Source organism: Doryrhamphus excisus, linkage group LG6 (assembly GCF_037039965.1).
Source record: "Doryrhamphus excisus strain RoL-2023G ecotype Guam linkage group LG6, RoL_Dexc_Guam_v1.1, whole genome shotgun sequence".
NCBI classification, from domain to species: domain Eukaryota; kingdom Metazoa; phylum Chordata; class Actinopteri; order Syngnathiformes; family Syngnathidae; genus Doryrhamphus; species Doryrhamphus excisus.
In genome coordinates this window covers 20,060,090-20,074,958 of record NC_136362.1, presented here as the reverse complement: position 1 = coordinate 20,074,958, position 14,869 = coordinate 20,060,090, and the positions used below count along the sequence as shown (strand labels likewise).

At 41.0% G+C, this 14,869-nt stretch overlaps 1 protein-coding gene across 2 annotated transcripts in view; it reads right to left on the bottom strand.

The window, feature by feature from the left end:
- The window catches only part of ephb1 (EPH receptor B1), a 170,332-nt gene that overhangs the window by 28,578 nt on the left and 126,885 nt on the right, over positions 1-14,869 (bottom strand). For both annotated transcript variants that reach the window (XM_058067568.2, XM_058067569.2), the window contains exons 7-9: positions 8,985-9,147; positions 4,319-4,427; positions 3,576-3,640 (exon numbers count right to left, since the gene is read on the bottom strand). In XM_058067568.2, coding sequence (XP_057923551.1) covers positions 3,576-3,640; positions 4,319-4,427; positions 8,985-9,147 — 337 coding nt within the window. The remainder of the gene's footprint in view (positions 1-3,575; positions 3,641-4,318; positions 4,428-8,984; positions 9,148-14,869) is intronic.

The window sequence follows — 14,869 nt, the reverse complement described above, 5'->3', positions numbered from 1 at the left end:
TAAGGGCTGGTCTTGGAGGGATCAAGGTACCTCACCTCCATCTTGGCTGAACGCTGATTCCAGTTATAGCACTAATTGCCTTGAACCCTCCCTGACTGTGTGAACCTAATTGCTCATTAGAGATTCCATTCATATTAGAATCAAGGTAATCCATTAGGGTTTAGAGCTCAGTATTCTAGAAAAAAGGATTTCATTTATACTGTCGGTGTTGCCAAGCCACAGCAGCACCTGATGATACATATGGGGACACAATCAAACCTATACCAGCATGCAACATGCATAACAGTAACCCATTATTGTCTAATCCACAGCGCACTTTTATATATTATTTAAAATCTAACAGTAGGCCGCTCTTCACTCCCTTTTAACTGGAGTTATCTTTTTGATGGCCATTTCATAAATGAAACAGCTTCTTTGTTAAATATTTCAAAAGGCCCTCATCTGAGTGTGTGAAGCAAATGTATCCAGACCACTGTTCTATTTCCCCCCCCCCCCCCAACCACATAAAACAACAGAACTTCCGGCAGGGAGGTTAATGGTTGCCGCAGAGACTCCCTAGCCTCATGACATAAATTCATATCTTTTCCAATTAGATGGATGGATAAAATGCTTAAACAGCAAAAAAATGTACAGGCTCCTGATTAATCGACTTTATCTTTGTGTGAATATTTTCAGTTGAACAGCGGTATAAATTACAGTTAAGTGCACTGCACTTAACTGTGTTATTTTCACCAATGTCCAGTATTTACCCCGCTATTAGTCTGCCCTGCTCATTTACTAAATGGCCCTAATGTGGCTGCAAATCAACTGAACAAAGGCCACGGTCACCACTGAAGTAATCTATTAAAAACCCAATGGCCACGTATATGTATGTTATATTGTTATATTTTCTACACAAATACATTTTCTGGCATAAGCATTAGGCAAACTTAGATGATTCAATGAAACCTTCATACAAAGTATATAATAGTAACATTATCTAGTGCAGGGCAGCGTATTTCAATATTTACTATAGTCTCGTGTTGTTTATGGTAATATATGTATTACCCAAAAAAATAGTTTTAGAATGTGTCAAGGGCCAAAGCAGTGCAGTTTTACACCAATGTAAACCCCAACCACAATAATTCACAGTTAGTAAACATTTTCAACATCATTCAGCCACAAATTAGATTTGAGGAAAATCAGTAAGTAGCTCATGGTATATAAGAATGCTATACAAATTTTGAACAATCCATTTTCTATACCGCTTATCCTCACTAGGGTCACGGGTATGCTGGAGCCCATCCCAGCTGACTTCGGGCGAGAGGCGGGGTACACCCTGGACTGGTGGCCAGCCAATCACAGGGCACATATAGACAAACAACCATTCACACTCACATTCATACCTATGGACAATTTGGAGTGGCCAATTAACCTAGCATGTTTTTGGAATGTGGGAGGAAACCGGAGTACCCGGAGAAAACGCACACATGCACAGGGAGAACAAACTGATACAAACTCCACACAGAGATGCCTAAGCAGAGAATCAAATCTATGTGGCCTACACACTTACCACTCCGTCACCGTGCGGCCAACAATAAATATATTTGATAATCTAATTTCAAACATTGGTTTAATGTTATATTTAAAATTAAATTAGTACAAAATAACAGCCCAAAATAAATGACTAATAGATGTCTAATACTGTCTGCAAAAAAACAAACCACACTATTGGAATATCAATATTCCGTGGGTTTATGATGCTATTTTGAGTCTTTACTGATTTCAAGCATTACAGCCTGAAGTATTATGCAGTAAAGACGACCGATTCAGTCCACATGCAATAATAATAACTAATTAGGTAATGACACAAAGTTGAGCTCATGCAGAAAATTCTAAAATGCACAAGGAATGTGACAGATGGGTAAGTAAATCAGACAACGATTCCTTTTCCAGTCCACACACTCGGTGACTGACTAATCTGAATTCATCACCTCTGCATTTCAGGTGCATTGCCAAATTTACACGAGACAGCATCTTTCTTGAAGTCATCCCACGAGATGGCTTGGAAATGAAGACACATCACCTAGTGTGTGTGTGAGCACTTCGGGAGGTATTTCACCAAATATCAATTGATTAAGCATCACTTTTTGTCATTATTGCACTGAATACTGTAATTATTAAACTGCCAGTCCAATCTTACACAGCAATGCATGAAGAATTACGAGATTGAAGAAAAAAAAAAAAAACAATGAATGGGTTCTCTTATCAGCAAGTTCGCATATTTGATGATTGATGACTTTGATTCCGTTACTGTGTTCATGGCATTTTGATTTGGGCAAAACTGGCTCTTGTAGCCCGTGAGAGCTTTAATGAATCCTGCTTGCTGTAGCATAGAGACAAAGTATGTGTTTGAAACACTGCTGCGTCAGGCACGACAAAGCTCTAAACCCCCCTGAGTGAGCCCCGCGTTCCCCAGTATAGAGGGATTTCACTGGATGAGCCGCAAAAGTCATAGGTGGCTTTTTTGCGTCCTTGTGTGTGTGTGTTTGAGCATGTGGGGATCCTCCGGGCTCCATCCCATCATCATTCAGTGTCAGGGAAATGCTTACAACACAACCGGACATCGCCACAGTGAAGCCTTGAGAGATGACTGTCAATCAGTGTTGTTGTGCAAGGAAAGGAAGTGTGCAAATCACTTCTGTACAAATATTAAATTACTATTCACTATATCAACATTTTACATCAAGGGCAACATACTGAAAAATGAAAGAATGCAGGGGCGACTTTGATATTTTGTAAACCAAGATATGTAGATATGCTAAGAAGTTATGTGTATATTAAAAATAAATTCTCAGCTTTGTGATATTGGTGAAAAGGTGAATTAATAATATACATGGTCTTTGCTGTTTTACACCCCATTTTTGCTGTTTTTTAAAATTTTCTAAATATTTCAAAATCCATCCTCATAATATTTTGACTTTATTCCCATAACATTACATGAAATATCGATTTAATATTTTTCCCCCAACCTAATTTTCGAAAAACCAAACATTGGTTTTTGGTTTTGTTTGTTTCACATAATATTATGGCTTCAAAAATGTATATATTTTTTATTTATGTCAACTATATGCTAGTACAAAAAATATTATTATACCCGCCATATTATGAGTTTATTCTTGTAAAATTACAGCTGTTTTTTCCAATTTCTGCTTCTGGGTTTTTTAAAATATTTCCAAATATTTCCAATTTTTTCTTGTAAATTTCCGTTTCCGGGGACTTTATTCGCATAATATTGTAGCTTTTTACTTACAACTTTATTTTATTTAGCTTGTTTCTCATATTATAACTTATATATATGTATATATATATATACATACACACACACACACACACACACTGGACACTGACAATACTCTAACTAACTTTCATTTCTACAGTATTGTCCCTTCGAAAGGAAAGGGCATGACCTATCCAGGTCCTTGAGCCATGAACCACTGACGGCTACCTTGGGTGCAAGACATTTAAGTTGCCCTGCAAGTCAATGCACTGGCAAATATGAGTGTTTGGTGACTGCTTATTAATGATAGACTTACCTCTTCCTGTGCTGTAATGCTGCAGCTTGTCACTGTAGACGGCCTCTTTAGTATAGGCCCTTTTCCTAATGGATGAGAGAAAGCGTAAAGGCCACTGTACTGCAAATGTCTCTCCCAAAAGGCCACAATACTAAATATGGCCAAAATGGAATCGGTTGCAGAGGGGAGAAGGAAAATCCATGATGTTAAATGTTTATGAAAATGAGCTGACTATTAATTAGATCTTGATAGGATCGTGTCTGCTTTTCATGTGGCTCCCTTTGCCAGGCCATCAAAGAGCCCCGGCCTCAAAGTTGCACACAGCTCAGCAGAAAGTGTGACCTTCAAATATCTAAAGCAAGGGCGCCCAAGCAATGTGACGGAGTGACCAACTAAAAGCCAAATTAAATCAGCTGGACTTGACTAACAAGCCAAAGTTGGAACAGTTAACTTCTCTGTGGAGCTGTGCAGCATTATGGCGCATGTCAACAAGCTTATTTGCATTTGTTTATATAGCAAGTATTCTCAAGGGATGTGATTATCAATATGGCTGGAGGCTGATATGGATTACATGCAGGAAAAAAATGTTGCTGTTCCATTTACAACTTAATGCAAAGAAAAGCTGTCATGCATGTATGTATATAAGGTCTGGTCCACATTTAATCCATACACATATTGCAATGAGTCCACAAGTTTGATTCAATGCCCCAGTTGTATAATGTAGATGCAGGAAAACAGCAAAAAAAACAGGAAATAGTGGTTACCTGCTGCACACAATGGAGATGGCCACAAGAGAAACAATGAAGACCACTCCTGCCGCCGCTGACCCCGCAATTAGGGGAAGTTGTTCCCTCAGCTCCGATTTGAAGTCATCTAAGATAGAAATACACACAATACACTTTTATTTTACAAAATACTCATTTTGTTGTACAATTTTTTTTGCATTCGTTATCATCATAGTGGCATCACCTCCTGGTGTGTGTGGACAACTCTTTAGACTCCAAATACACTAAAATGCAACTGCACTTTTTGTAGCAAAAACAAATTATTGCATTTGGGTTAATTCAGAAGTGCAGTACTGTGCAAAAAGTACAAAAGTGATTTCTTCACAACTTTGGAGTATAAGCCAAGGGAGACCCTATGGCATTTTGGTGGGGAAAGCAGGACCCATGGAACCCCTCAAATGCTCCTCAGAATTTGACATGAAGCAGGCAGAAGCTTGCTAACTAATGCACTGATGGACAAATGACAAATTGCTAAGACAACAGCTCTTTTTGTAGCCAAGTACTTGTACAGTACTGTAGGACAGGCAAGATGAAAGAAACTAACAAAAAAAACAGAACAAAAACATCTTTAAAGGGCATGTGTGGCTTGTGTGCACTTGCCTTTTGTGTGATTTGCATGATAGTGTGTGTGTGTGTTGAACTGGGACGGCTAAAGAAAACATACAGATGTCTCAGCTGTAAGGCGCTGACTGAAATCCGGAGAACTTTTGCAGAGCTGACTGACAGCTTGTGTTTGATAAACTCAGACACTGAGAGCGAGATGCGAGAAAGAAAAAGCAAAGCAATGGACGCCAGTGGCTCTCAAATTTAAAAGCCGCCCTTCCTGTCAAAGAAACGACATCTTGGAATGTTGTTTGGCATGTGTTTAACCAAAAGAACATAATGCCGAAATACATTGGGACCTCTTTTATCACCTCACCACAGTGAGTATCTAAGGGATTAACTCCACAATACCTACCATGAAAAAGGGTGGAAAATGTGATGAAGACCATAGAACTGGGAATGGAACATGACCAATGCCAAGTATTGGCTGCTCAGTAGTATAGTAGTATACGCCAAGCATACACCAGTATACTATGGTTGCAAACTAAGAAGCAGTGACTAAGTCACTAGCATTAATCGCTATGTTTTTTAACATTCTCACAACAGACAGCTAACATTGCCTCTACAGGTAGAAAAAGTTATATCATGGCGGCACAAATGTATTTCAATTACAGTACAGTAATCCCTCGTTTATTACGGTTAAAAGGTTACAGAACCGATGTTGATCAGTGAACCTACACAAAGAAGGATTTCTTGATTATAAATTGAATAATTTCATAGTTAGGGCAATGGCTGCACGGAGGCTGAGTAGTTAGCGTGCAAGCCACACAGCTCGGAGACCTGAGTTCAATCCCATCCTCGGCCATCTCTGTGTGGAGTTTGCATGTTCTCCCCGTGCATGCGTGGGTTTTCTCCGGGTACTCCGGTTTCCTCCCACATTCCAAAAACATGCTAGGTTAATTGGCAACTCCAAATTTTCCATAGGTATGAATGTGAGTGTGAATGGTTGTTTGTCTATATGTGCCCTGTGATTGGGTGTATCCGCCTCTCGTCCGAAGACAGCTGGGATAGGCTCCAGCACTCCCCTGTGACCCTTGTGAGGATAAGCGGTAGAAAATGAATGAATGAATAGTTAGGGCATCAGAAACATGTTTACAACCTTGTAAAATAACTTTTGTTAGCCCTCTAGACATGAAATAACTACCCTATAGTCACTTTTACCTTCAGAGTACACTATATAGTAGAGTAGTTTTAAGTAGAAGTTGTCGTAATAAGACGGCATAAGTAAATAAGAATCATGCTTGTATGTGTTACAGAAAATGTTTCGATGCTCGAGGAAATGATTGGTAGGCAGACAGGAAGAAAAAAAACATTTATTCATTAATGGTTTACTGGTACAGCATTGTCTTATATGAATTAGTTTTTTTAATTAGATCCTGCCATGATAAAAGCTAAGTATGGGGTCCAGGAAAAATAGGTTGACACGTAAGGGTCATTCATTTGGATGCAAAGGAGTACAAGGATTGCTGTCATGGAAGCGTGACCAGACATCTGCAGACTGCCATGCACTCTGTATGTTGTCTGACCCCTTTGTGTTGGTATAATAAACTGCTCACGTTCCGTCTTCATTCTCTCTTGTTTTTTTTTTAGTTAGGATGACATTTATTTCCACAACAATGCATATATGATAGAGTGAAACCGCAAAATGTAAAGTCCAAGGTGGTGTGGGATTAATGTAATTCCTTAAGGAAAAATGTATTTCAAATTCAAACAACCAAATGTCGACAAGGCTCCGGTTCAACCTTAAAGGCTTCACTTCATGTATGTATATAATTGCAGCAGGCAGCCCAAAAGCCTTAAAGTACATTTCCGCATCTGTATATTTGCCCATCTTCTAGCGATTTTGGCACTGAAAGCAATGCATGATTGTGCAAGCTGCAGGCAAATCTAAAGCCCCGTGTAGAATGGGCCTATGGGATTAAAAGTGATAAAAAACATAAATAGAAAAAAGGACAAAAAAAATCTTTGGAGCGAGGTGTGGGGGCCGGCCAGGATGTATGAGGACACTCAGTGTAACAGGAGTTGCTCACTCTTTCAGCTGGCACATTTATCAAGAAACAGTGTGAAGGGTGTCGCCGCAACTCCTGCTCGCAGGTTGTCTTTCTGTTTTTCATAATACCAAGTGAGAGAAATCTACTCAGGTGGTCTCTTTGCTGAAATGGTGATGCGCCCTGACAGCTAGGAATCATACTGCAACCTGTTTAGTGGTAAACAAGAGTCTGTTGCAATCTGTCTTAACCTATTATGAAACGGGAGACATCAGTCACCTTGCCAATGCTGCAATCACCTGTTTTTCTCTCACACCTGTCAATCAAACTGCCAGAGTGGGGATATGTATGTGAAAATGTGGCACAATGACACTGTGGAGGTGTATGGAAAATAAGTCAAATGGATTTGGTGGGTTGGCCAATTGACAGGAAGAGGAAAGTTGAACCAGTGTAGGACGAGGAAACGTCAGCAGCTCTCAGGCACCTGCAGCTAATTGCTCTGACAAATGTCGTGCAGTGGCGGCGAGCCAACAATGAGCGTGAAGTGTAGGCACGTATGTTTTGAGGGAGAGTGTGTAAACTCAGTCCCACAACATCTGCTCTGCTCATGTCAAAGCCATAACAATAAAGCTTTACCGCCATCACCTTTCCATGTGGTTATCATAAATGACACTTTTGGCATATGTACCAATGTTTGTTTTGTATACCGCTTATCCTCACTAGGGTCGTGGGCATGCTGGAGCCTATCCCAGCTGTCTTTGGGCCAGAGGCGGGGTACACCCTGGACTGGTGGCCAGCCAATCACCGGGCACATATAAACAAACAACCATTCACACTCACATTCATACCTATGGACAATTTGGAGCATGTCTTTGGAATGTGGGAGGAAACCACGCATGCACGGGGAGAACATGCAAACTCCAGATATGCCCGAGCAGGGAATCGAACCCGGGTGTTTTTTTCACCAATGAAATAAAATAACTGAAAAACATATATGTGGATGACACTGGGGCTGCACGGCGGTCAAGTGGTTAGCGCGCAGACATCAATCCCACCCTCGGCCATCTCTGTGTGGAGTTTGCATGTTCTTCCCGTGCATGCCTGGGTTTTCTCCGGGTACTCCGGTTTCCTCCCACATTCCAAAAACATGCTAGGTTAATTGGCCACTCCAAATTGTCCATAGGTATGAATGTGAGTATGAATGGTTGGTTGACTTTTTGTGCCCTGTGATTGGCTGGCGAGCAGTCCAGGGTCTACCTCGCCTCTCACCCGAGGACAGCTGGGATAGGCTCCAGCACCGTCACATCATGAGAATAAGTGGTAGAAAATGAATGAATGACTGACTGACTGACTGACTGACTGACTGAATGGATGGATGGATGGATGACACAGCAGCTAAGATGTTTGTCATAGAACTGCACATGGCACTTTGCAAAAGTGAATACATATCTCTGTCCAGGGTGCTGAGTACAGAGTAACTTGACGGGTCCTTTGAGGAGAGTTTGGTGAGTCATGCTGAGGGAGGTTGGCATGGTATGCCAGTATTGCTATCATATGCAATGATTTATTCACCAATGTTATTTTTCGACTTAGCAGCAGCATCTTTCATTCTAGTTCATAAAACTAACTTCCACCACCGACAATAATTTGCCCCACCTGCCATTCGAAAACAAAACAAAACAAAAAACCCATCAGCTACTAATCACTGCACTCTAGCAACAGAATGGCTGGCTGAGACACCAATTATCTTAGCATTCTGGGTCAAGCACAGTTCGTTGCACAAACAAAAGGCATCCTTCTTTCCACATATGCATTCTACACACACATACAAACACACTTGAACCTTTCTGAAGGGAATTAATTTTGCTGTGGCACTACACTTGGAATTTCACCTCGCTCTCACCAACTAATAATAATACTCCAGCAACAAATACAATGTGAGACGTCAAGTGTTGCTGTGTGTGTGTGTGTGTGTGTGTGTATGTGTGTGTGTGTGTGTGTGTGTGTGTGTGTGTGAGAGAGAGGGCTGTTTCTCCTGGCTCGGACATCCTTACCATCTGTGAGTGTTTGAAAGCACATCTTGCTGCTGTATTTGCCAAAACCAGCCACAGTCCGTGCCCGCACCTGCACCACGTACACTGTGCCTGAGCGCAGGCCGTCCACGCGTACCGTGTTAGTTTGGCTCCGCAGGATGGTGGAGTTAATCTCTGCATGGTCCTGAAAGCAAGAATGGACATATAAAACTTTAAAATACATTAAAAAAATTCGTACATAGTACATTCTTTCAATTTTCAGAAATTTAATATAATATACAGTATAATATCTACTACATGGCCATCGGAAAGTATGTGGAGGTTCTATACATATAAAACATAAGACACTTTCACACAATCTGTAAAATCAGTAACTGAGTCAGTAACCAGTTTGCAGAGCAGCTTCTGTCTCTTCCAATGTGCTTTATAAGACACTTTAATTACAGCAATATGGTTTAATATGACGTCCTTGCATTGTTTACTGAGTGAGGTACAGATGGGTGCACTTGAATATGACACATAGCCGATTAAACCCACTGAAATATCTGTAATGCTTTACAATCTATACTTTATTGGGTGAAGAACCATATTGGGTTACATAAAGTAAAATGGATCCAGCAGGCTGCACATTTTTATTTTAAGTTTACAGTTTTTGTTGCATGTCTCGACTTTCCTGCACTGGAACATAACAAACTGTCATTTATACAGAAAAATCTTGAAAATTACCAGAGGTGCCCAAACTTTTTCATACGATTATATACTTGTACTCTATTTTTCCATCTCAATCCAACCGGTTGACGCCCACCCCACATAGTCTGGGTTCTGTTCAAGGTTTCTTGCCCAGAGGGAGTTTTTCCTTGCCTCCATCGCAAAGAGGTTGTTCATGTGGGGTTTACAAAGAAACAGATCTCATTTGCCACTTTTTCACCTTAAAGCAAAAGGCTAAACCAGTCAGATTAGCAAACAAACATGGTAGTTGGCAGAGTCGTTGTTCCATCAGCCTGAAGTCTGTGGCGATGAGATATCTTAACAGTATTATCCGATACTCTGCACGTCTCTGTGAAAATGATGACGTTGCAGTCGAAAAGTGTCTTACTGTGGGTGATGTGGAACTGTAAGTCATCAATTTTTTTCACCAAAAAATGCAAATTAGTGAGGGAAATGCTCGATAGGGAGTCGACGCAGTGTCAGCTTGAGTGTAGCTCGTATTCCTCTGCGCCTTCCTTGCCTTTGTTTACATTCTCGCCATCATTTGCAAGCACCCCTGCCCAGCTGGTTGGTGTGTGTAGACTTCGGTACTCTGGATATCACATGGATGAGTTAAAGATCGGTGATAAACACGTTGGCGTGATGAAATCTAATGTCCAAAAGCAACATCCAAACACTCTTGCCCTGACACAAAGTAATAACGACTAAACTGCCAATGTGGAAGAGATGATGGGCTTCGCTGTGTGTGCACCCTGCTGAGAAAAAACAGCATAAACTGGCTACCAGCATGACCAGCAAGAAGATGTACTTTCTGCCATGAGTAATGTCCTTGTTAACAGGCTACTTGCATGGTCACAGAATATTATGTAAGATGTTACGAATAACCAGACCGACTGTATCATGTTTGAAGGTGGGGGGAGCTATTCATGAATGAAAAAAAAAACTATTATCAGTCATTTTTGACAGAACGTAGAAGTAAAATGTATTTCAATGAGTTTATGAGTATATGTTCACTGATCTCATAACTCTGCCTGCAAATAAGTAGAGTGCACCACACTCCACCCGTTGGCCGCAGGCTGCGGGCAGCTTGATGAAGATGTACTGTTCTAAGGAGCTGCTGGGGGGCAGTTGAACGTGTCGTTAAAAGAGTCCAAATGCTGTTTAATATGCTGTGTCTTATAAAACATGTATGACCGCCCTCACAACACAGGGCCGAGACGCTAAGTGAAAAAGAAGTAGCCAACGGAAGAAGAAGGAAGGGGGAACGTTATAAACAACATTAACATCCAGTCTGACTGGTTTAATTGCATCATTCCGGTTGCCAGTGAGCTAAACATAGTTATGCCCCATCCCTATCACACACAATCACATTAGTTTGCTCTTATTGGCTTGATGAAGACAAAAATTTCAGAAAGGAAGTGTTTATAAATTGAATGTACCTGACTTAATGGTTTAATTATTTAGACCTTTAATCCATTACATCACACCATCTGTCAGCAGGCACGGAGCAGCATACACATCTCCTTTAGCAGCTAACTAGGAAGCAGACACAACATCCCCCTGAGAATGGCGACCCGGTCACTAGGTTGTCTGCTTTAGGTCATGACTGAGTGCACATAGACCCACTTTGGGGTCAGGATTAAGCCCACTCCCACAGTCGGTCACTCTGCAGCTCAACGGAACCACGCCCCCATCTGTTCAAGAGCACAGGTGACCAGACAGATGGCAAACATCCAATGGGGGGGGGCATCCCTTGTGGGTGCACCAGCTTGGAATGGCCCTTTCACACTGCCAGTCAAATGGGGATTACACACACACAAACATCTGCCACTTTAGGAAAATGTGTCATTCAACTACTTGGATAATTTTATGGGACAGAAGTTGCAGCCAATCGGTGGGATTAGGAGGACCACACCCTGACTTGTTCACTCATGCGCTTCAAGCCTTGTGTGGAAATTTGGCGTCTGTACCAAAGATATTTTCGACAAACTTGACAAAATGCCTGCCTAAAATGAAGTAGTTATGGACACTTTAATGTCACACCTACCTGGCTATGTGGAGACACATAAAGGTAGTAATGGTGGTCAAATTTGGACACAGTTCATTAGGCCCATTGTTATCTTTTCACTGAGATGCTCCAATAGTTGCACTTTGCTTGGCAGCAACACATCAAATTGGTGATGGCCTGTTTTCTCTACCAAATGTGAAGGACTCACTTCCTTTCTTCCATTTCTCCCCCTTTGTTTCGGTAAGAAACTATTGTCTACAAACCTGGAACAGCATTATAATTAACATGGATTGTGTGTGTGTGAGTGTGTGTGTGTGTGTGTTTGCATGCTTTACTAAAATGCCAACTGTGCAAAATGGACAGCATGGCCACTTGGCACCCATACAGACATGGTGGGGTACCATGTGTCCACCTCACAGGCAAGCACACACACGGACACGCAGTCTCACTCACACATGGGGAGGGGTGCAGTTACTGTATAACAGAGAAGATTTTGACACAATGTCGCTGCCAAAAATTACTGTATTTATGACTTAAATGCATATTTCGATATCTAAAGTAAAACATAATGGTTTTATCAATGGCTAATGGTTTAGTTCATTTTGAACATACTTACCAAGTTATATTAAAGGAATAGTTCAGATTTTTTTTTTGTATGACATTCTCATTACAGTTACAATTATTATACGTTTTAAGTCATAAAACCTGTCACTATACACTTTATATCCTTTTCTCAAACCAGGCAATAATATTTTTGCACGTCTTTCTTGTTTCAAGACTCTCAAAATAGCTCAAACCTTAGTTAGAATTTTAACAGTTTGGACAAAATAAATTATTAAGTGACTTCCGTGTAACTTTTTTGTATCCTTGTTAAAACATATTGCTGTAATACTGTTCACTCTTTCTCCTTTGAACCAAAGATTCATTTACAGTATTCTGTAATGGTGCTGTACAGCCATATAACGACATTCTCTCAGCATGTCCAGAAGTCCAACTTTTTGTGCGAGGGTTAGTGTCCTCCTCTGTTTTTTGGGCACGTAACATTTTGTCGACATTGTGGGTTTTGTCAGGAAGACACTTGCAAACTTACAAAGACTGCAAGCGAGAAAGCAAGCAAGCTAGTGATGACACACGAGACGCAGCCCGGCAGCACGAAGGAGACTGAGTAACAAAGAAGAAATTGGCAGAGCAGGCAGACGAGAGAGAAGAGAGAGACACTCAAGTTCATATAATGGAATTCTTCTTAAAGGGCCAGCCTCACCCTGTAACAGCGTTCATATGCAGTAATGAAATCTAGGAAAGATGAATGATAGAGTGAGATAACACTGTATTCCATCTTTCCTGTCACAAACAGGATTCTGAAACTTTGGCTTCTTGCCATACTGGCTCTCAAGTGGAACCAAAAGTAGTCAGGATGTGTGACAGAGGAAGAAACATGTTTTGAAGAGTTTTGTTGTTCCAGCACCCCAGGTAAAACCTAACTACTAGCTAATTAGATGCCGCCGACCCCCTTGTTTACAAGCTAATGGTATTCAACTAGGACCAGGCTATCAAGAATCAGCTAGTAATGTGTGCAGCAAATCACCAAATGTCTGCTAAGCTGCAAGCTGCTAAACACCTAAAAGGGACCAGAACCCGGCTCACAGGACGAAGTGGGGGGAAAAGTCACTGTTGATGCATTACACTGCGGATGGGGATGTCTATTCCACAGAGAACTTTTCAATATATTGTACACATTGTATTCCACCTATTTCCTGCTTTGAGTATGTAAACTACGTACTACCATGTAATGCGTTATGATGGCGGATGATAGAGTGTAGAAATGTATCAAACAACCTTATTTTAATAAGAAAACTTCATTTTTGTATTAAAAAATTAATTGAAATAGACGGAAAATCAAACCAGTATTTAGTATTTTAGTATTTTGTTAGTCAATGGCAGAAACAGCATCTACAATGTCCAAACTAGACATAATTAATGATCTAATTAAACAACACTGATCCACACTTTGCCATTTCTCAATCCACACAGGTCTCATACAATTATTCTTGCACTTTACATACAAACTGATAAAAATAGATTAACTGTGTTCATGCATGATGCCATGTATGCAATTTCATTCCAAGCAAGTCAGAGCTTTTCTTCCAGTTACTGACACATACGAGAAGAAGAGATCGTATTCAATCTTCTTGGCACATAAAGAAAATAATGACAGAACACCGAATGAGATCTAAATATGTCAAAAATGAAATAGATCTGATCTTTCCATTCCCCAGGTCCTGCCAGGACACCATTCTTGATGTTGCGGTAAGACAGGGGTAAAATAAAATCCTTCCTGAATGAGTTCGCAAGTCGTTTTTCTTCTTGCCACAGTCATTTCCTTTGGGATGGCGGAGCATTATATTCGGTCGTCTCCATACCTGGAGAATGACAAGCTTGCGGGGTGAGGAAAGAAAAAGATGGAAAGAAGAAAGAAGTGTCTGGTGGAAGGAACGTGAATCCCTGCTTTTCAAAGGTTTGATTTAACATCTAAAAAGTTGTCTGTACAACATCTGTGCGTCTACTAAAGTGCTGTGGGCTGCTTGGACGGCCAACAGGGAAGAATAATAAATACATCTTTCTAGGTTTTCTTTTGAGAAGCTGATAATTGCATGGAAAGCAAAAGTACGATTTTCAGAGTTGTGGAGTTGGGCCAATGGTTCAGAACTGGAGAGGGGAAAAAAACTTCTTCTTCTGCTATTAAATGTCATATATTGCTGCTGTCATCCTAACCCCCCCCCCCCCCACCCCCCCACCCCCCCCCCCCACCACACACACACTCCCCCACCACAGGAGCATGTGTGACCGTAGCGAGTGGCTGCTCTGCTCCAGCCTTAATGGAGGGCCTGACCTTCGCTATGCTCTGTTATTTCCACCCTCACAAAAATTTCAGAGGAAAATAAGAGTAAAAGGTGGAGAGTAGAATGGAAAGAGGAGTATGGTATTCCACTTTTTCCTCTCACAAATTTCTAATTTATTTAGCTGCTCAATTTACAGCATGCTGAGCTTTGAAATGATAAGGTGGCTTGAGGAAGATGCCGTCCTTTTTGTGGTCATTGCTATCACATCGCACCACCATTCCTCCATGCCAAGGCTGCATATACTGTAAACCGTCTATGACTGGTGGACTAGATACTTCATTTTAGTTTGG